The following is a 22,985-nucleotide window of genomic DNA, read 5'->3' as shown; positions in this document are numbered from 1 at the left end:
AAAAAAAAAAGAGAAACGAATAGTCATGGAAGTTATTATTAGCTTACAATTAGCTCATAGGTATGTGCTGGAAGTAAATTGATATCATTTGATTTTGACAAACCAAGTAATAGAGGCTTAAGTATAATTAATATTACAAAGTTTAACACTGCGTTATTACTAGTGACTAGGACTGGAGAGTGCTCAGGAGTTGTTAAGTTACTAGCTAATTTTACTACTGCTCATAGTAGAAAATGAATGCTTTATAAAGGAAGAGTTGACTAAGTATGCATAAATCTAACAACCAGAACAAAAATACAAAATACCTGAAAGCAAAAGAAATTCAATAAATCAATAAATAGTAAATAAAGAAGACAATTTAATATATAATAAATATAAAATAATAGAACAGATCTTGAATTAAACACAGTGTTGGTATCAATAAATATGTATTTGTGTAACTCATCTATTAAAAGTATTCTCAGATTGACTAATAAGTAAAATCCAATTGTAGACTATGTAAAATAGAAACTGAAAGCAAAGCTCTTCTTGTGTTTAAAATAAAGACAGAAGAAAGATATATTAAACAAGTGAAAACAAAAAGGAATCAAGAGTCATGATCTTGATATTAGATAGGGTAAAATTCAATCCTTCCAAAATATTAAATAAATCAATAGCTTTTTAACACAAAAGCCATAAGGCATAATAAAGAGAAAGCAAACATAAATACTTATGCAGCAGATAATGGATCATTAGTTTTCATTAAGCAAAAATTATAAGAAGATAAATAGACATGGGCATAGCTAATATTTTACCTTCTATCTTTATAAGGGTAAATAAACCTTCATTTCAAGTATACATGGAACATTTTTGAAAGCTGAAATTATATTAGACCACAGAAATATTCAGTAATAATTGTAATACAAGCAGTATTCTCTGATCCCAAGGCCAAAAGTATTTATAAACAGTAAAACAAAAAACAAAAAAAAATGCCCATCCAACCTGGAAATTAAACTGTCTATTAAACAACTCTTGAATGAGAGACAAAATTGAAATTGCTGAATTTTTAGGAAATAATGATAATGAAAGTAAGATATATTAGAATCTATGGGGCCTAGCGAAAACTGATGCTTTGAGAAAATTCTGAGCATCAGTTACCTATATCATGAAATGAAAATAAATTAAGTATCAACTCAAAAAGCTAGAAAATGAACTAAAACATTAACCGATAGCAGAATGAAGGATTTAATAAAGCTAAAGGCATAACTTAATGAGTTAGAAAGCAGAAAACTAGTAGAACTAATAAAATAAACTTAAGCTAGTTCTTTGAGGAAAAAAATCAACAAAATAGAGGAACCACTAGCTGACCTAAGTTTCTAAAAGAAGCATAAATACACAAAATAAATTATAAGGTCAAAGTAACCATCAAAACACAGAAATTTTTTAAACATCATCAGAAATCATTTGTCCAACTCAATGTGAAAAATTGGAATACCAAGAAGAAATGGATAACTTTAACAGAAGATTTGATATACAATATCTGACTCCAGAAGGAATAGAAAGTCTAAGGAGACCAATTACTACAGAAGAAATAAAGTTTCCAGAGAGCTCACCTATAAGAAGTCACCATGTCCAGGTGCTTTCAAAGGTAGAATTCTACCAATATTTTACATCTTAAAGATCAAATAATCCCAATTCTACTTACACCTTCCAGGACATAGGGAAAAAAAAAAGAAAAACTTCCAAACTATTTTTGTAATGGATAACACTGGTTAAAAAAAAAAAAAGCGTGATGAAGACTACACACAAAGCACAAATTTGACACCAAACTTTCTTATGAATTTTGATGCAATAATGACAATAACCTTCATTCCTATTAAAAATACTTAATAATTCAGAAATTCCTATAAACTTTGTAACATGAATGAATATTCAAGAATAAGGAAATGGTGCCTATGACTGCTACTATTTTTAGAAGACATTATAGGTGTCATCCAATGCCACTAGCTAAAAAAAAATCTTTTAGACACTTTGGAATAGAAAGGAAAAGGTATAACAATCTCTATTTGCAGACAATATGATTGTATACTAGGAAACCCCATGGACTTTCTAGTATATTTATATATGTATTTATATGTGTATAAACATACATATAATGTGTATATATGTGTATATGTACATATATATGTATATTTATAGATACACATATATGTATATTTATAGATACACATATAAATACATAGATAAATACAATACATGTATATATTATATAATATATTAAAATATATTTATGTATTATAACTATATATCATATATATTTTTATATACATATATATCTATATAAAACAGGTATAATATTTTTTAACCCTGCACGTGGCATCCAATAGGCACAAATATAAAAATTTGTGCAAAATACACATAAGGATACTTGAAAACACTTCTGAAAGACACAAAGAATATTTAACAAATGAAAAGGCACACCTTGGTCTTAGATATGAAGACTTAACGTGATGAAGATGTCAGTACTTCCTAAGCCAATTTATATTTTACATAATTTCAATAAAATTATCAATAAATTTACTTATAGAATTAAACAAGTTAATTCTAAAGGTCACATAGAAAAAGAAACAAGGAAGAATCCACGGTAAAACTCTGAAAAATCAAAGGGCAATATTTGGTGGGATAGCATGGCCAGAATTAAAACAATGTGCACCTTCTATAAACAAAGCTATGTGATATTGATCCATTAACAGATGAACAAATCTTAGTACAGAATTAACATATTAGAAAAAGACAAGACTGCAGAGAGATTTACTGTGTAATTAAGGATAGATCTCAAATCACTTGAGAAATACTGACTTTTTAATAAATGGTGTTGAGACAACTGAATATACATTTGGAAAAATATAAAAGCCATTCTTTATTGCATACTGTATATGAAGAGAAATTCCAAATTGACCCCTAATATGTAAGAGTAAAAATTACTAGAAGAAAATATAAGTGAATGTAATTATAACTTGGGGACACGGAAATGCTTTCTATGACCCCAACATATGTGACAGTGTTCCAGTAACATTTTATTTACAAAAATGTAAGGGAGTCGTATTTGGTAAGCAGGCTAAAGTATGCCAACCCCTGCAATGAGGCTAACTTCCATTTGCAGAAACACCAAGGATAGAGGAACAAGTTAAATGACACTGCAAGGAAGCAATCAGATATATCCAGACAGCTACAAAACAACTGACCTAGTCTCCACAGAAGCTGGAGAAAATAAACTAAGTGGAAATTGTTATAAATTCAAATAGACAGACATTAATGACCTAATGTCTAATATATGGAACTTGTTTGGATTCTAAATTGAATAAATCAACTATAAACAGACATTTTTGTTGCAGAAAAGAACTGGTTTTTAGATGATATCACGGAATTATTATAAGTTTATTTGGTATGAGAATGGCATTGTGATTATCAAGAATTTTTTTTTGTAAATGCCTACTGATGTATGATATTTAGGATTTGTCTTTAAAATGTTTTAGCCAAAAATAAACAAAGAGAAAGGACAAAATGAAATGAGATTAATGGATTAAGCAATGGGGCAAAATTTTAATAACTACTGAATTTAGATTATGGGCAGATGAGATTTCTTTGTATTATTCTCTCATTATTTCAGTTTGAAAAATTCATAATATTTTAGTTTAAAAAGTTCCCTTTGATGCTGTTGCTATCAAGAACTAGAGCCCCACTGTTTTCCTCACTGACAAATACCTCAAAGAACTGGTTTATAGTTCCTTTTTTCTAATATTCCACCCCCATTTTCTCTTTTATAAATTATACTTAGATTTAACATATTATACTGCATTTTATTCCTCCTTCCTCTTTACTAAAAATGCTCCCTTTAGAAACAATGAGCTCCTGATGAACAAATCTTTAGTGTTTTTCTTCTTACTCCTGTCCATCTCTCTGGTATTTGGCCCAATTCACCATCCTTTTTCTTTTTCTCTTTTTTTTTTTTTTTTTTTTTGAGACAGAGTTTCACTCTTGTTGCCCAGGCTGGAGTGCAATGGTGAGAACTTGGCTCACTGCAACCTCTGCCTCCCAGGTTCAAGTGATTCTCCTGCCTCAGCCTCCTGAGTAGCTGGGATTACAGGCATGCACCACCAAGCCCAGATAATTTTTTATTTTTGTATTTTTAGTAGAGACAGGGTTTCTCCATGTTGGTCAGGTTGGTCTCGAACTCCCAACCTCAGGTGATCTGCCAGTCTCGGCCTCCCAAAGGGCTGAGATTACATGCGTAAGCCACTGCACCCGGCCCATCCTTTTTCTTTTGAAAGACACCCTTCCTTTGGAACAAGGAACTTTGTACCTCTACTTCTCAAAAAACTGCCTTAACCCCAGGCTGGGATTCTTTTTCTACCTAAAACCCTGAAAAGTCAGCCTTTTAAGAGGTCTTTCCTCAGGCCTTTGGATACCTTTTCTGTATTATCTTGTCTAGTCATCACTTTTGTTCCACACTTTTAACTATGGAGATGGCTCTCAAATTTTTTATCTTCAGCTCTGATGTCTCTTCTGAGCTCCAAATTTCTGCCTGGAATAACCTTCAGGATATCTTCCCTGCACTTTAAACCCAACATGTATGAGGAAAAACTCCTCGGAGTTGCTCAACATCTACCTCTCTCCTGTCTTCCTAATCTCCATCAATAGCATTGCCATCCTTTCAGTCGCCAATACCGCAAATCTGGAAATCTTCCTTTCCACACCCGAAGTCACACACACTCTGAATTAAGCATGCTCTCAGGTTCTGCTTTCCTCAGAGGCTAAGGTGGCTCAATCCACAGGCCCAACTGCACACAGTAGTGATGCTTGTCATGACCACACTTGGAGATACATAACCCTTTTCTCTCAGGGGTCCGAAGTAGAAACCTAGTTTCCAGAGTGCCTGAGTATACTGAGCATGCAGTGTATTAGTCCGTTTTCATGCTGCTGATAAAGACATACATGAGACTGGGTAATTTATAAAGAAAAGAGGTTTAATGGACTTACAGTTCCACATGGCTGGGGAGGCCTCACAATCATGGCAGAAGATGAAGGAGGAGCAAAGGGATGTCTTGCATGGCAGCAGGCAAGAGAGAATGAGAGCCAAGTGAAAGGGAAAACCCCTTATAAAACCATCAGATCTTGTGAGACTTATTCACTACCAGGAGAACAGTATGGGAGAAACCACCCCCATGATTCAATTACCTCCCACCGGGTCCCTCCCACAACACGTGGGAAGTATGGGAGGCTACAATCCAGGATGAGATTTGGGTGAGGACACAGCCAAACCATATGCAGTAAGCAGCATTCCCGTAACATCTCATCATGTTTGTTACATCCCCTTTTCTAATGATAAAGTCATGATGGATCTCAGAATTGGCACCACTGGAGAATGGTAAATAAGTAAGCAGGTTAAGAAATTGATTCTCTGCTGTGGTGTAACAATCAAAGACATGGACAGTGTGTTTTCTATATCTCCTTTCTATTTGATAAAAGAACACACTGGGTGTATTAGTCAGGGTTCTCTAGAGGGACAGAACTAATAGCATGTATATAAAGGGGAGTTCATTAAGCATTAACTTACATGATCGGAAGGTCCCACAATAGACTGTCTGCAAGCTGAGCAGCAAGGAGAGCCAGTCCGAGTCCCAAAACTGAATATTTTGGAGTCCAATGTTCAAGGGCAGGAAGCATTCAGCATGGGAGAAAGATGTAGGCTGGGAGGCTAGGCCAGTTTCCCCTTTCACGTTTTTCTGCCTGCCTTACATTCACTGGCAGCTGACTAGATCGTGCCCACCAGATTAAGGGTGGGTGCCTTCCACAGCCCACTGACTCAAATATTAATCTCCTTTGGCAACACTCTCACAGACACACCCAGGATTAATACTTTGTATCCTTCAATCCAATCAAGTTGACACTCAGTCTTAACCATCACACTGGGAAATAGCAAATAAGAATATTAAATGACTTAATGAAGATCTCTAAAAGCATTAAAAGAAAAACTTCATCTTTCTTCTTATATTAGGAGTCCACAGGGAGAAATCAATTATATCAGGGTAGAGATTAGAACTTAATTCTAGATCATTAAGGGCACATAGCATGACACTAAAAATAAAAACAATTGCAAATTTTAAAAGAAACAGATATTGACAGACTAACTCCATTTATTTGAAGCCAAACCTCTATCCATTCATCAAATTAAGAACTGATGGGCCAGGTGTGGTGGCTCACACCTGTAATCCCAGCAATTTGGGAGGCCAAGGCGGGTAGATCACTTGAGGCCAGGAGTTCCAGACCAGCCTGGCCAACGTGGCAAAACCCCATCTCTACTAAAAATGCAAAAATTAGCCAGGCATGATGGCGCATGCGTGTAATCCCAACTACTCTGTAGGCCGAGGCACAAGAATTGCTTGAACCCAGGAGGCGGAAATTGAAGTGAGCCAAGATTACACCACTGCGCTCCTGTCTAGGTGACAGAGCAAGATCCTGTCTCAAAAGACAAACAAAAAAAAAAAAAAGGAAAAAATAAGAACTGTTGTCATAGAAGAGATCCAAGAAGTACTAACACATTGGCATTGGTAATATTTCAAAGATGTACAAACTGGGCTCATCCACCTTGATAGACCCCTGCCAACATACTCTGCTTTCCCCCTGCCAGCTCAAAAGAACCAACATAAGGAATGATCTTGCTTTTAGAGTTATATATATTACAGTATGCTTCTAGGCAGGATAAATGGATGATAAGTCTAGTTATACTAAATACTCTGCATGGCAATGTCAAGAATGAATTCATATATGCATACATGCATAAACCAGCGATTGGTTTTCACTCAGAATCCATAGCGTTTAGAAAGTGATGGAGGAAGATACACTAGATGCGAATGATGAGAGGCTGGTGAGGGCCTGCTTAGAATGCCCTGCTTTTGAGCAGATTCATTTGTTTATTCATATTACACTACCACTCAATAGTAAACTCCTTGAGGGCAGGAGTGCCTCTTACACATCTCTTTTCTGTGTGTCCTCCAGTATCATACAGCGCCCTATGGATATGCTGGTACTTAGTAAATACCTGTTGAGCTGGGTTAAACTGAATCCTAACTAACACAAACTTGAAAGTGGCCAACCCCCTCTTAAAGCTGGATTTTAGAGGCATCCATTAAAACAAATGGGGATCTTTCTAATACCATCATGGACAGGTGGCGGTAATAAACACAGATGTCAGAGTGGAATTACTTGATGGTCCCTGCATAGTATATGTAACTTAAATATTATAAGAATATTTTTAAACTCTCAAAAATATTATTTTGATTATACTTTAATAAATTCAGTTGATAATAAATGGTGAATAAAACATAATGTGGTGTGTAAAAATGTTAAGAAGAGTCAAATTAACCTCCTACACAGGATTAATACTTTGGTTGGGCTCACGCCTTTCCCTCTGGAGTAACTTTACATTGAGTGGATCCTTACTGCTTACAGGCTTAAGTCTCTTAAGAATTTTGACTTGCAGCTTAGCGTATTTTATAATGTAGTGCTGCTTAATTGCTTTTGTTTTTAAGGAGAAACTTTACTTTGATTTTTTTTAGCTTTATTCCAATAGAACCCTTCCAAGCACTTTGATGACTGATAATCTTGTTGATCAAAGTGACTTTTCCTAGAATTCCAATATGTGTGTGTATGTGTGTGCCTGTGTTTAACACCTTTTTTGAGATATAGTTCAGGTATCATTGAATTGGCCCATTTAAAGTGCATAACTCAATTGATTTCTAGTCAAATGGATATTTTGATTTATCTTCAATAAGAAGTGGCAATCATAATGGCAGTTTGGCTCACTTCTCCTTTCTTTTGGTCTCAGTTTTTCTCCTTTACAGCTTACAGTTTCATATTCCCAGAATTGGGCAATAAACCAAAGACTTTTAAGAGTCAGTCAAGTGGTATCTGCAGCTGAGCAATTAAGGGCTCAGAACCAGAAAGAATCAATGGATCCACGGTCAAAATAGAAACTAGCAAAACTCTTTCCTATCTGTATTCTCACACATTGAATGAAATGTACTTTAGAAGACAACCCAGAACAGAGTCCTATACATTAAAGCAGTTAAGTAAGTGTTGGCTTCCTTCTCTTTTTCTTTTTTTACTCAATTCCATATGATAGCGTGAAAAAAAATTAACATGAACAAAGTTCTTGAGGTATGAATGGACACAAGAGGCACGCAAACCCTTCAAGGGCCCAGGGCCTAAACAGTCCTGGAAAGCAATGGTGGAATCCAGTAAAGCTGACAGTATTCCTGAAGCTGTCTCCTGCCCAGGACTGACTTTGCTGAAAGGATCACTCACCGCTCCTCCCACCCCCAAAACCTGCTCCTCCCACCCCCAAAACTCCAGCTACTACAATGTGTGTGGTCCTCCTTTGAGTGTACCACCCAATTTTCAGAGGGGAGAATTTGAAGAGGGAATATAAAGGGAGGTCCTACTCTTCACGTGGACCAAAAACACATGTGGATGAATTCAACTCATTTCGGAACTTTTTTTTTATCATTCTTCCAAGTAAAAAATCTGCAAAGAATTTACCTGAAGTTTAACACGGGGAAAAAGATAGCTAATAAATATGTTACTGGAAGCACTGATTTTTGGGCATATTTTTATTTGCATGTATTTTTTCTGAAATATTTACAATAAACAACCTAAAATGAAAATGTTCTTGTTTGTAGAGAATGACTTTTTTTTTTCTATTTAAAATGAGTTTATCATTGGAAAACAGTCTGCTATTTAGTAGAAGAGGCAAATGTTCTTTCTGGTGCAGCAACCTGTTTTTCTCTTAAGGAGGAGAATTTATTCCTATTTTATGCCTACAAGTAAAAGAACTTTCTGTTGTCCAATACTATTTCCTGCAGGCAGAGCCTCCTGATGCAGGAGTGATGGAAAGAACTAGAGCAACAACTCTCTGGCCAAAGGCTTAGTAGAGGGAATATTCTGCTTGTTGAATTGGTCCCTGCTTTTCAAATGGATGAATAGTTTTTTTCTCTGAGAGTAAATAGAAGTCAAAAGAGAGTGCTTTGGCTTCACTGAGAAATCCGCAAATATTTCTCAGAATTTGTTAGCATGGAAGGCGCCAGTAAAACAGTTCCTTAGAAACTGGATCATCTTACTAAACAGGCAATTTACATTGTTTCTTCTAACACCATTTACTAACATCTCTAACATCTCTTTGAAAGCAAAGAGACCCCACAAGGAATGAGTAGGATGAACACTTTTGCTCCTGTTTTCAGTCTATATTTTTCCATCATGAGCACTCAAGCAGGACTAAATGAAGAGAGGCATTCCTAGTAGACACAGAGGACATATTTTGTGTTTTCTAGTGCCAAAACACACCAAAGGATTAGGTGCTAGAATGGAAAACAAGTTTTCTCCATTTCCTGATTACTTTCACAGGCATTCTTAGTATCTTTAACTTTCCTCTTGTAAAATATACACACACATGGACACACACACCCCAAGAGAAATCACTGGGTTCTTTATTTATACCTTATAATAACCTTTATTTCTTGGTTTTCACAGGAAGAGATGACAGCATTAAGTGTTTGGAACTCACTGCTGCAGAATACAGAGAAGAACTGGAAATTGTGACTAGGCTAAGCATGGCAAGGATAAAATTGGCCTATAAGCATATGACTACTAGGAAAGTTATAAACTAACAGAATCAATATATCATGGGTTGTCATCAGGAAGCCAATCAAGCAATCATTCTTTTTAAATGGACACAAGACAGGAAATATATCCTCTGCTCACAAATGTGGGATGGCAGCAGGTTTTTTTACTCTTATAATCACCAAACCCCATTTGCCAATACTAACATTTAAGCAATTACAAGAAAAGACTAGGGTAAGTTCTAGCATCCTCATGGTCTTGTAAGGGACTTACAGGATAGTCTTATAAATGCCTAGATTTGCAAAGATTTGAGAGAACAAGACATCATTACAATCAATTGAAGATGAAATCCAGGCTCCAGTTAGCAACATTGGTAATCCATGGGTTGCAGGGCTCCTGATGACTTCAAGCTATCTTTACCCCCTATTTCTATGCAAATGAAAACAGCCTATGGAGGCAGTTGACCTTGCAGAGGTAGCATCACAATGCCTGAGATATGAGAAAAATGATGAAATTACCATCATCTGCCTCTCAGCTGTCAACCACTTAGCTTTTAAAGTTATAAGTATCTACTATTTGTTGCTAAAAATGTTTACTATGTACAATGTGATGGGACAAGAGCAAAAAGAAGACCCATGTGTCATCTGCATCAGAGAGCTCTATTTTATTAAAGGGGTTAGGAACCTGTAGGGCAAAGACATAAACAGTCTTCTCAGCTGTCACTCAGAAGCCATCTTCTACATGTATAAAATCCCAGATGGGCTGTTGGTCACAATGTTTCACTGTTAATGCATCTATCAATGCCATCAAAAGCAGTTATCCTCAAACACCAAGATGGTAATTAAATAATATTGAAATTTAATAATATTTAGTGCATGTTAATGATTAGAAAAGTAGATAATTTTAAAAATTATAGACCATATTTTTAATATCATGTTATTTGTAAATATTAATATTTAAATATAAATGTATATGTATTTATACACATTCCTCATCATTAACATATACCTAATGTATTAGTTTGTCCTCATGCTGCTAATAAAGACATACTTGAGACTGGGTAATATATAAAAGAAAGAGGTTTAATTGACTCAGAGTTCCACATGGCTGAGGAGGCCTCATAATCATGGCGGAAGGCAAGGAGGAGCAAAGTCACATCTTACATGGCAGCAGGTAAGAGAGCTTGTGCAGGGGGACTCCCATTTATAAAATCATCAGATCTCATGAAACTTATTCACTACCACACTAACAGTATGGGGAAAACAACCCACATGATTCAATTATCTCCACCTGGCCCCACCCTTGACACCTGGGGATTATTAAAATTCAAGGTGAAATTTGGGTGGGAACACAGCCAAATCATATTGCCTAATTATTTTTACCTGTAGAGAGACCTTAAGGATTTTACTTCATAAGGGGTTTGATTATGGGAAAGATAAGAGTCTTTGCTTTTCCCCATTTGAAATTCCAAATGGCGAAATTTGGAATTTCAAATTTGGCATATAAGCAGACATATAAGCACACGCCAAATGCGCTTATAGATTAAGAAAATCTTTCCAAAACACATAGATACGTATTTCTGCAATGTTTTTAAAAGAATAAGTGGGGAATTGATGAGTAGCAATGCACAAGAAGTGAGTTGGATGGGAATAACAGCTGCCATGACTATCAGAAGATGTAGATTCTTCTGATTTGGCCACAAGCCACCTGGGTGACCTTGGCCAGTGCAATTAACAAATATTTGTTGGGTATCATGGAAGACTTCGTAAACTGGAGATCACACAAGATGAACAAGATCTGGTTTTTGACCACAAGAAGTTTATGAGCTAGTAGGGAAGGTAAGACATCCAATCATAACTAATATGGTGGAATGAGAATAATAAAGAGAAAAGCAATCCAACTACAATGGAAACTTAGAAAAGGAAAGGAAAGAAAAGCCTTTTGTATATATAAAGGCTGAAGAGGATAAAGTTTGAAGGAAGATTTTATAAAATGACGGCACCTGAAATGAGCCTTATAGGTAGATATGACTCTGATAAGGAACCGTAGTGGTGGAGGGTCTCTCAGAAGCAATGGAAGAGAAATTCGAATGTGTGAAGTTCAGAATTCAGCCACCAGGTGTTTTTAGCCTGGACAAGGGCTCACTGGGTCACCTGTGACTCTTCAGAAATTTGCGTTTGAGACACTTGTAATAGAGATTCATGATTATTAAGATAAGAAGTCTACACAGTATTTTCTTTCTTTTCTTTTTTTGAGGTGGAATTTCATCCAGGCTGGAGTGCAATGGCCCAATTTCGGCTCACTGCAACGTCTGCCTCCCGTGTTCAAGCGATTCTCCTGCCTCAGCCTCTCGGGTAGCTGGGATTACAGGCGTGAGCCACCATGCCCGGCTAACTTTGTATTTTTAGTAGAGATGGGGTTTCTCCATGTTAAGAATTGAGAGAGCCACTGAAAGGTGAGTCAGGAAGCATCATGATCACAGCTGTGCCTTAGAGAGCCTTCTCCAGCAGCGGTATGGGAGATGGACTGAAAGAAAGAGTAGCAGGACCAAGAAAGTGAGTCAGTGGTGCAGAAGCAAGGAATCTGCAGCAGAGACAACCAGGACCTGTGCCATGCAGAGGAATGGGGATAGAGGGGAGGTCTGGATTCAGAAGCAGTTCATAGATGACTTGATAGTTAACTGGATACTTTGGTGAGGGAGAAGGTAGAATCCATGGGCAACTTAAAGCTTCTAGCTTTAGTGTCTAGGTGAGTGTTGATGTCACCAAGACAGAAAAGAAAAGGAATAGACTTGTTGCGGAAGATAAAGTGTTCAGTTTAGAGTACAGTGTGTCTGAGGAGCTTATAGAACATTGAGTTGGGAAAGCATAGAGTGGTGATTCTCAACCAGAGACAATTTTACCTCCCCTACCCCCTGACACAACAGAAGATAGTTAGAAATGTCCGGAGACATTGTTAGTTATCGTAACTGGAGGAAGTGGAGGTTGCTACTGGCAGCTAGCTGGTGGAGTCCAGGGATGCTGCTAAACATCCTAAAATGCACAAGACAGCCCCTTGTATTAGTCTGTTCTCAAGCTGCTAATAAAGACACACCTGAGACTGGGTAATTTACAAAGAAAAAGGTTTAATGGACTCACAGTTCCTTGTGACTGGGGAAGCCTCACAATCATGGCGGAAGAAGGAGCAAAGTCACATCTTTCATGGCAACAGGGAAGAGAGAGAGCGTGTGCAGGGGAACTCCCCTTTATAAAACCATTAGATATCATGAGAAATTCACTGTCATGAGAGGAGCAAGGGAAAGACCTTTGCTTATGTTTCAGTTACCTCCCACCGGGTCCCTCCCGCGACACATGGGAACTATGGGAGCTACAATTTGAGATTTGGATGAGGACACACCAAACAATATCAACCCCTCAACCAAGAAAGAATGAAAGAATGATCTGACCCAAAATGTCAATAGTAAAGAGACTGACAAATCCTGGTCTAGAGGGAATTAAAATTTCCAATCTGAAGTTTTAGAAAGTAGGAATGAATAGAGATGAGAACTTTTAGTCATTCATACTTCTGTGAGAGAGGAAAGAAAATTAGCCACCACCGGAGTGTACAGAAAGGAAAGAGAAGGCTGTAGCTGATAAAATCCTAGGCCATATCACCTCATTGGCAATATGAGATTTTTGGGTGCAGTAATGTCAAAAACCTTCACATATTCAAAATGCAATTATTTGATGACTGTCCTCAAGCAAGTGTGTACTCAAGAAGATAGATAAGATCACCACACATTATATGTATCAAAACATCAGTGTGTACCCTATGAATCTGCACAATTGTGTCATCGTTATAAAAATTGAATTAAATTTTAAAAAAGAAGATAGATACAGATGAGGATGGAAATCAAGGAGCAAATGAGTTATGAATGTCCAAAAACCTAAACATGGTAGACACTCCAGGCAGTAGGCAGGGAAATATTACGTGTGATCTAAGATTTACATTTGCAAACTTGATATCACTTGGTTACAAAACCACACTGCTATAAGACAAAAAAATTAAGAGGACAGGAGAAAGAAAGAGGAAAGCAAAGGAAAAGAGAGGAGAAACGAGATAGGAAAAAATGGAAAGGAAACAAGGAATGGAAAGGAAAGAACATGGTAAAGACGTCCTCTAGAAGGCTGACAGAATACATTGTGAGTACAGTTCTAAGGAACAAGACTAGTGGCCATTCTTGATAATTTTGTGAAACTGTGATATCAAAATGTATTCCACAGACAGCAAAATATGCTTCTTAAACTGTATCACCACTGCTTTTCAAAAGCTGTGTTAACACAAAATGACAAAACAATAACCAACACCTTGTACAATTCTCCAGTACTTAAATAAATTTTGCTGCAACTCCGCTCCAGGCACTTGGCAGGTGTAGAAAGATAGTGAAATGCTCTGAAGTAAAGTACCATGCAGAGATGCACTGTGGGCAGCCTGGCAGCCCTAGACTGCTTGGCACGGAGGCAAAATAGGATTGCAAGAAACAACAAAATGGTTATTTCTCATCCAAAATGTTATGTAGCCCACAAAGACAAGATTTACCTGGAAAACAGAATGCTATGGCAGCAGACCAAAGGAGGCATCACTGAACATGAGAGTGGGAAGACCATGTGCCCAGCACAGGAGGTAATAGAGCATACCAGAGCCAGAAAGATCTTGAATTTGAACTCTGGCTCCACCATTTAGTGAGCTTTCCACTTTTTGCAAGTAGCAGGATGTCTCTGAGATTTAGTTTCCTTTCTGGTAAAACATGGATGATGACATTCCTGCCTCCTAGGAGTCCGGTGATGATTAAATGAGATAATATATGTAAAGTGTTTAGCATCACAGCTAGTGCAGGGTGGAGACTCTATCAGTGGCAGCTGATATTGAGTAATACCTAAATTCTATGACTCTAAGCAATGACTGAAAAAAAAAAACCAATGGGACCCACATTCCAAGACAACCCCAGAATGGTATGTGAAAGAAGGTAACATATTTGAACATGAAAATGAATTTGTCGACCTGAATGTGACCTTCAGAACTCTGGTCAAATTTCTTCATTTTACGGATGGGAAAATTGGAGAAGAAAATGAACAGGCTATTGTGGTATGGATGTACAAGAAGCAACAACAGATTTTAATTAAAGAGAGGTTATTATAATTTTTATATGATACAAGTTGAAGATGGAGTTAGAAAATTACCATTCATAATGACAGAGAGAGAGAGAGAGAGTGTGAGTATGTGTGTGTGTGTGTATTAGAAATAATAGAATTCTTCTGAGGTAATGTCTAGCAGAAAGTTATCCTTAGCTTTCTGTGAATTTGACTAGGCTTCATCACCCCCAATGCACCCTTTTGTTAAGTAAACATACCTAGTAAAGTTCTCTGAAGCTTCACCGAGAGATGAATAAAATAGTTTCATGAATGAACTGTGATCGTAAAGAACATGCTACTCCTAAGCTACAGCCAGGTCACTTACCTGTCCAAGAGCAAGTTAGGAGCAAACAGGAGCTTCCCTGGGTGCTCCATGGAGCGCCAGACGAGACCAATCATCAGGATCTCTAGCCAGGCACATTCTAGAAGGTGGACCTGATCATGGAGGGTCAAATCCACAAAGCCTGAAAACAAGCAAGAAAAACCCTGCTGACTCAAATGAAAAAGACTCATTACTGGTGAAATTAATGCAACAGGGATTTGAACTGACAAGGTCTATTTTCTACTAGATGAAGTAAATGCAATACGAACATACTTTATAGTGAAGTCAAGTAATTATTTTTAAAGTCTAGCTATCTCAATGAATTTCAATGTGGCATTAAGTTTCTTAGTGCCACAGTGTCACATCTACAGAAATGTACCAACCTGAGCAACACACTTAGCTTCCTATAAAGTGTTATACTCAGTGTGAAAACTTGTGTGCCTTCTACTTAGACAGTTATAATAGTAACCTGTGACTGTTCCTCATTTCTGTTTGAGTAGAAGATGCTAAAGTGCTAAGAAATTTAAATTACTTGCCTTAGGCCCAATAGGAATTGGGGCACAGGCAGAATGAAAGTCACTAAATTTTTATTTCTTTGCTTCGTCCCTAAATCACACTCTTTTTTTGTAATATGTAAAAGAAAGACTCAGAAAACTCCATATATAAATAAATCACTTGGGATAATGAGTCAGATGGAAAAAAAAGGTGACATTATGATTACTTCGGGTAATAACCACCAAAATGCTTCTTGTTTTCTAATGGTGAACTAGGAGATTAAAGCTTTTTCCAATCATTACTGATAGTATTGTGGTTACCTAATAACAATAATGAGAAGGAGGAAGGAAGAAAGGAAGGAAGAAGGAAAGAGAAAAGCAAAAGGAAGAAGAGGAGGAGGAGGAGGAGGAAGAAGGAGAAGGAGGAGGAGGAGGAGGAGGAGGAGGAGGAGGAGGAGAAGGTTTGTTAAGCCCTTACTATGGGTTAGAAGCAATCCTAATGTTTCTTGCACACAATTTATTTATGAATACAACAACCTGAAGAGGTAGGAACTGATATTCCCATTGTACAGATGAGAAGACAGATGCTCTGAGAGCTTATTTGTCTGTTGAAGCCAAAATCTGTGCCCTTGACCACAATGGACACTATATCTTCTGAGCTCCACTTAGTTAGAGAATTTGGATCAAGTGACTAAATAAATCACACACCACACACATTAAGATATGCCAGAGTGAGAGGGACATTAAATAAATCAAGTATCCATGAAGTTTGCTGCCTTCCAAATCAGCCCCCTATTCTTTTGCTCTAAGATATCCCATCATAGTCTGTTTCCTTCCCTTCTCTCTTTGCCCTCAACCTTTCCTTCCCTCTTATCCATGGGAATGACTCTAGGAATCCTGTTGAGTGTATGTGTGTGTGTGTTCTTTTCTTTTTCTCTCATGAATATTACACTTTTATTAGCCAGCTATACTTGTGTTGATAAAAAAGACAAAATGGAATTTTGTTTTCCTTTAACAATCAAGTATGAATGGTCTGCTTACAGGATGTTTCTTCTTAGGGTTCTTGGAGGTAACAAAAGCTCGGCATTAAACAGGTAGCTTATCATTTCTTACATGCTTAAGTATCATCTTTCAGATAATTCTTATATCCAAATAGATAATGATCCACATAGGGAAACCAACGCTAGAGACAGACCTCAGAGTCTGTGGCCCCCTCTCTTACCATCATTTCATAATCAAAGCTCATCAATTCTATCTTGAGGTAGCTATAATTTTCTCCTTTTTCATTGCCACTGTTAACATGCTAATTCAACTAAGCATAATTATTTTTAAGACTTAGCCATGTGGTTGTATGTATGATGAACAGTTGATTCTTTCTATTCCTAAGTGGTATTCCATTGCATGGATATATCCCATAAATAAATACGATGTATCCTTTCATTGGACATTTGGGTTGTTTCTAGTTTTTGGCTATTACAAATAAAGCTGCTAGGAGCAATTTATATACAAGTTTTTGAATGGATATATGCTTTTATTTCTCTTGGTTAAATACGTAAGTGTAGGATATCTGTATATGGCATGCCAGGTGGATGTTTTAGCTTTTTAAGAAACTGTCAAACTGTTTTCAAAGTAGTTGTACTGTTTACATTTTCACCAGCAAAACATGAAAGCACCAGTTGGTCTACAACCTCACCAGCGCTTGGTATGTTCAGTCTTTTTAAATTTTATACATTCTAATAGATGTACAGAGGTATCACATAGGAATGGTGGTTTTATGTGCATTTTCCTAATGACTAATAATGTTGCACATCTTTTCATGTGTTTTTTTAACAGATCATTTTGCTATACTGTATTCAAGCTAATCATGCATGTATCTGTAAATCCTGCTAGACCATATACTCACTGTAGGCACAAGATGCATGATTCCATCAAATTTTGCATTTTTAAAGTTTAAATTTATTGCACCTTCCACTACATCACTCAGCCATGCCAAGGCTCATGACAGTGTAGCCTGTCTCAGAGCTGGTGTCTTTCCATTGAAAAGAGTGGATTCCACTCATGTAAAGAAGGACTTGGCATCAGGAAAAATGAGAAAGTGGGTGGCTTTGTTTATAAGGATAAGTAAAAGATGAAAAAGCAATGATTTGGTTTCAGATCCCCAGGGGGTGTGGGAAGGGAGGGAACAGGTATCTCTACAGTGTGCAGTGATTTACCTATGGGATGTACTGGGTCAAAAGGAACTAGTCTTGCTCTCAAGGAAACATCTCCTGATGCAGCAGCAAATGTTCCTCTTTCTCAGTACCCACGATCTCATAGGATAAGCCAAACTGGTTTTGGTTTAAGTGATCAGTACTTAAAATGAAAGCCCTCTGGTTTCATTTCTTAATTTCATAATTCTTTAAGATTTCACCCCAATTTTTTAGGTTAAGTCTCATAACAGTAATGTAAACTTACACGGTACATTAAACTTATTGCAGAAATGTTGACATTCAAAAGGGAAGCTTTTTCTCTCTTCTCATGACATTTGCTATATGTAATATTGCCACCCATGATGAAACCTACCTCGGATTATCTAACACTCTAAATAAACCTCAAAAAGAATCACGCAGGATGATATCTGGGCGTGTCTCATGAGTTACAACTGCAGTTGACCATGTAACTGATCAACATGGAAAACCAAAGGCCCCTTTCTGATGAGAACTTTACATGTTAAATGGAATTATAATTTTTAATTCCCACTTTACAGTTCCAGTATTACTTAGGTCTGACAGTTTTAGTGGCCTTTTGGAAGCCAAAGAAGCTCCCCATAAGCATTTGTGCCACATAAGGATGGTGATCATGGAATCTGTCTGAAGTATGTCTGTTGGTAATAGTTTTCAGTCGGAGGCCAGCAGGATTGCTCGATCCTTCTGTTGAAATGTTGTAGACCTCTCAAAAAGAGTCTATTTAATTATCTTTCCCAGCTGTGCATATTGCCTGCAGACAAGGGTTATTAGATCTGTTGCACAGTGTGCTCTGCAAGTTCCTGGGTCAGGGTTGGGAGAGAGTGTGCAGGAAAGGTTATCAATTAACCTTCTCAATGAATGTGAAGACTATGAAAGATTATTAGATGGAGTGTCTCTTTTCTTCCAATATACTGGTCTCGACTTTACCACACAGCATCTAACTACCTTTACAGCGTGGAATAAATATCCATGAGATGCCTTCAGTTCATAGCCAATGGAGAAAAATAATGTAATAAACCACATGCAAAATTATATTGGGCCAACTATGGATAGACATCAAGTTTCAAGACCTTGGTTTATTTTCCTGATAAACAGGAAGAATGTTCTGATATGCAATTCCAAATGAACCTGCTATAATAACTTAGAGGCATTCAAAAAGTAAATCCTGTTCTCTCCTGAACACTAGAAAGTGTCACCAATAATAACCTGGGAGCTTAGCAGCTGCTACGGGACATAAGGAGAGGTATCAGTGATAGATATTCTCACAGGTGGCAAGTGAGAGGTGATTCATCCCGCCATCACTTGAGGACCTCCATCTCAATGACATGGGGGCCATGGGCCTGTGGCCTTCACACAGGAGGGACAGAATGCATATCAAAAAAGTAGTAACAATAGTTTGATAAGACTAAGTGAAATCAGTTGCTCAGAAATCTCATTTAATAAAATAAAGTTTTTTAAAAGCAAACTCAGGTTTTAATCCCTAGTCTATATTCACAAGTCCCAGTAATAGTGAATCCAGAGATGATATATTGAAAAGAGAGAGAAATGCCTTAAAATGCTCACTCCTCACCCCGCGTATGGGCAGTAATCCGGCTAATAAAATTGAGGGGAGTCTCTTTCATGGCACATTTCACCCCTCCATCATAAATCAGCTCACTACTTCCAGCTTCATCACCAAGCACAGACATCCCTGCCTTCTGCCTTCCATTATACAGTAACAGTTTTTCCTCCAAGATGTGTTAACTTTGTGTTGACTGTGAAAGGAGCTCATGGCATGTCCACCTCCCTGTCCCAGGCCTCACGAGATCCTGAGCCCTCTCTCCACTCTGCTCTACTAGGGACTTCTTACAAATTGCCTCATTTGCGTTGGTACACAAAGAGATTCTTGAAGCCTCACCCTCTTTTACTGAGTGTGGCAAGGCTCTTAGAAATGATGTTGAAAAGTGTGCAGAGATCTCCAAGCAAAATGACTAATATAATCTAAATCCTTGTAAAGTTCCACAATACCTTGGAGTAAAAGATAAATCAGGGTGGCTCTTCAGTAGAGACATGAAAAAAAGTAAGCACTACAGTAATTATATTCCTGCTTCCATGGGATACAGTCTATGAAGATTCAAAGCAGAAACACTGCAAAAGAAAAAAGCAACATTTCCCTGAGGAGTGCTATTTACAAAAAGCTAGGTGGTTGGTTCCCTCAGTAGATTCACTGGAAAAAAAAAATATTGGTTTCCTGACCTTCAAAAGAGATAATCATTTTCTCAGTCATATGATGACCCCAATGTTCTCCAAAATGTCAGTCATGAAATTGCCTGTTGCATTTTTTTCTGTATTGGCTTTTTACTCAATAGAAGAAGAGGTGAATAATTCATCTCTTTCCCTTTCAATGCCAAAGACTCAGTGCAAAAGTACAGTATGGGAAAAAAATAAATCATGGGAGGAAGATTGTGGCACAATGATGGCTACAAGCTAAATAAAACTTTGGATTTCTGGGAGAAAGCTTATAGAATATATAGTATCAGAAGAACTAGACTCCTGTGTAAATACCAAGCAGTCTTCATGTCCTATATTTTGCAATTTATTCTCCAAAAAATAGTAACTTATTGCCATACCGTGGATCATGGGCCCTATCGTTCCTATAGTACAGTTGAAATGACCTTCCTTCTCTCCAAAAAAATATGTTTGGACTCTCTTATATGCAGACTCATTAAAGCTATGATTCCCATTCTGTAACACTTTAAGATATCTTCGATAACAGGACAAACACTTAAAAAAATTAAGAAAATGAGTTTAATCCATTTAAATAAAGAATGTCACAAACAACTCTTACCAAATATGTACTACTGTTAGAAAATAAAATAAATGCAACATCCATCACCAAAATAAATAGTAATGGCATAAATAATCACTTGTTTTGAAATATTGTGAGTCTCAATGCTAGAAGAACATGAGCTTTCTCTTGAACCTACCCTACATCACCATTACTGTGACTATTCTGGTTTTGCCCTGCCATAATAAGGAGGTGTGAGCAGCTCCCACCCTGACCCCCATCCCATATCATACCACCTATCCATTGCTCTTATGCAGCTGCCATACTAAATAACCACCTTGCCAATATCAAGCTGACTCTTTCTTTCTTGAGGCTACAATAGCCTTCGTCCACAGGCCTGAGGACTAGCTATTTCCAAATCACATCCCAACATGGGATTTTTGATTATCTGGAGGGGACACTCCCACCCATCTCCCAACAGAATGAGGAGGGCAGAAGTAATGAAGTCATGAGCTGAAAAGTCAAGAAGACCTGACTTTCAATTCTTCTGTGGTCTACAACCAACTAATTAATATCTCTGAAAGCATTTCCTGTCTGTAAAATGCAGATGGACTGGCCTACCACTTAGGGTTACTGTAAAAATTAAGGGGTTAGCAGATGTCCCAGAAAGCCATGGTAGCTACTCAATAAATATTAGTTCTATTCTCTCCTTCATCCCAACAGGCTGCAATTTCTGCCCAATAGAAGAAAGCACTGCTTTTGTAAAACACCAAGAGAAATGTTTTGTTTTAAAATATTTTAGGTTTATAACTTCAAACTTAAATTGGGCAGTTTGCGCTTGCCCTCATTCATGATGTCATGTTGTATTTTCTGTTTATGTTTTTCTTTTCATTTATATATAAAAATAACCTAATAAAAAGGATAAAAAGGCATCCTGGGCCTCAAATAGCCCTAAAAAACAACATTTTTCATGATTTAAAAGGAGAGGGAACAACAGCATGTGGATTATATTTTGCCTAAAATACATGTGCAAAGAAATGAGAGAAGAAAGCACGTTTGGGGTTTTATTACACTCCAAGCATTTCAAGATGTTTAGCATGTCCAGAATGCAGCTGTCTTCATACACCCCCAATTAGGAATAGTTGATGGTTTTCTACTGAACCCAGCAGCCCTCCACACTATGTTTGCTGCTGTCTATTTGCCTTGGGATAGACAGAACAAAACTTGCCTTGTAGTGACTACTTGCCTTGGGAAACAAAGTGGTGTTCTTCGGGCAAACGCTACGCAGTAAAAACCAGTGGTGAGAAAAAAAACAAAAAACTGAATTCATTTGAGAAAAAATTGAAGAATTTAGTCCAGAAGTTTTACAATAAACAAAGGTACTGCTTCTTAAAATAAATGGTGTATGCCTCAAATAAATACCCCATATTAAGATGACCATTTCTTGAAAGAAGTATGAATGATGAAAGTCATAATATCTATGTAAATCTGCAAACTTGCCAACTTTGACTATGCAATCTGATAACAGCACCGTGTATTACTTTATGTAATGTAATGAAGACATTTCTGACATTACCCATCCCTTCAGAACAATGCAACAGAACTTATATCTTACTCTGAGATTTTTTTTTTTTTACATATACAGATTCAAAGGTGATGTTTCTGTAGTATATCTCAACTAAAAGCCAACAGGATTGTTTGTGATAATTCTACTTCTTCCTCATTTTTATCTAAATGGAGGATAAAAACCAGCAGAAGGCCTGCAGTGTTTCCTGGACCTCTCTACTGTAATGCATACACGAGGTATAAACTACACGGCAAAGAAAGTCTCTCCTTTACCAAGACCTTAAGTACGATGAGTGGCTAACTCATTGTAGACCAATCATTAAGAAAAGAAACCTAAAGACAAAACTGGTTTCAAGTCTGCCCAACTGTTGCTTGGTTTTCAACTCCAACCCAAGTAACCACAGCTCCTTTGAAAAATTATTGGTCTTAACCACAAAACTGCATTCTGACTCTACTTCAAACATTCTTTAACAGCTTTTCCCTGCTCTGGACATCAGCTCATGTGCACAGTTTAGTCATCCTGTGTGTCTGTGTGTGTACTATATTGTAGTTACATTCTACTCACCCACTAGTATTTGATTATTTTTACACATCAACATATAGGACATAAAAGCAGTGTATGAACTTCTTCTCTATTTAGAAAGAAAAATGAGGCTTATAAAGCCCTTCAAGAAATTAAGGTTTAGAATTATAGATTGTAGCTTATGTAAAATAACTATAATACAAAGAGAGAAATTATTCTTTACTTTAAATATAAATTTTATGAAATATTTCCCATAACCT

General features: G+C 37.1%; 1 protein-coding gene across 4 annotated transcripts in view; it reads right to left on the bottom strand.

Annotated features, from left to right (window-relative positions):
- ESR1 (estrogen receptor 1) overlaps nucleotides 1–22,985 on the bottom strand; it is a 410,427-nt gene that overhangs the window by 73,340 nt on the left and 314,102 nt on the right. For all 4 annotated transcript variants that reach the window (XM_055390889.2, XM_055390895.2, XM_055390891.2 and 1 more), the window contains one exon: nucleotides 15,154–15,292. In XM_055390889.2, the coding sequence (XP_055246864.1) occupies nucleotides 15,154–15,292 (139 nt within the window). The remainder of the gene's footprint in view (nucleotides 1–15,153; nucleotides 15,293–22,985) is intronic.

This window comes from Gorilla gorilla, chromosome 5 (genome assembly GCF_029281585.2).
Source record: "Gorilla gorilla gorilla isolate KB3781 chromosome 5, NHGRI_mGorGor1-v2.1_pri, whole genome shotgun sequence".
Classification (NCBI taxonomy): Eukaryota; Metazoa; Chordata; class Mammalia; order Primates; family Hominidae; genus Gorilla; species Gorilla gorilla.
The sequence above is the reverse complement of the archived record's forward strand: the minus strand, read 5'-3'. Positions and strand labels throughout refer to the sequence as shown.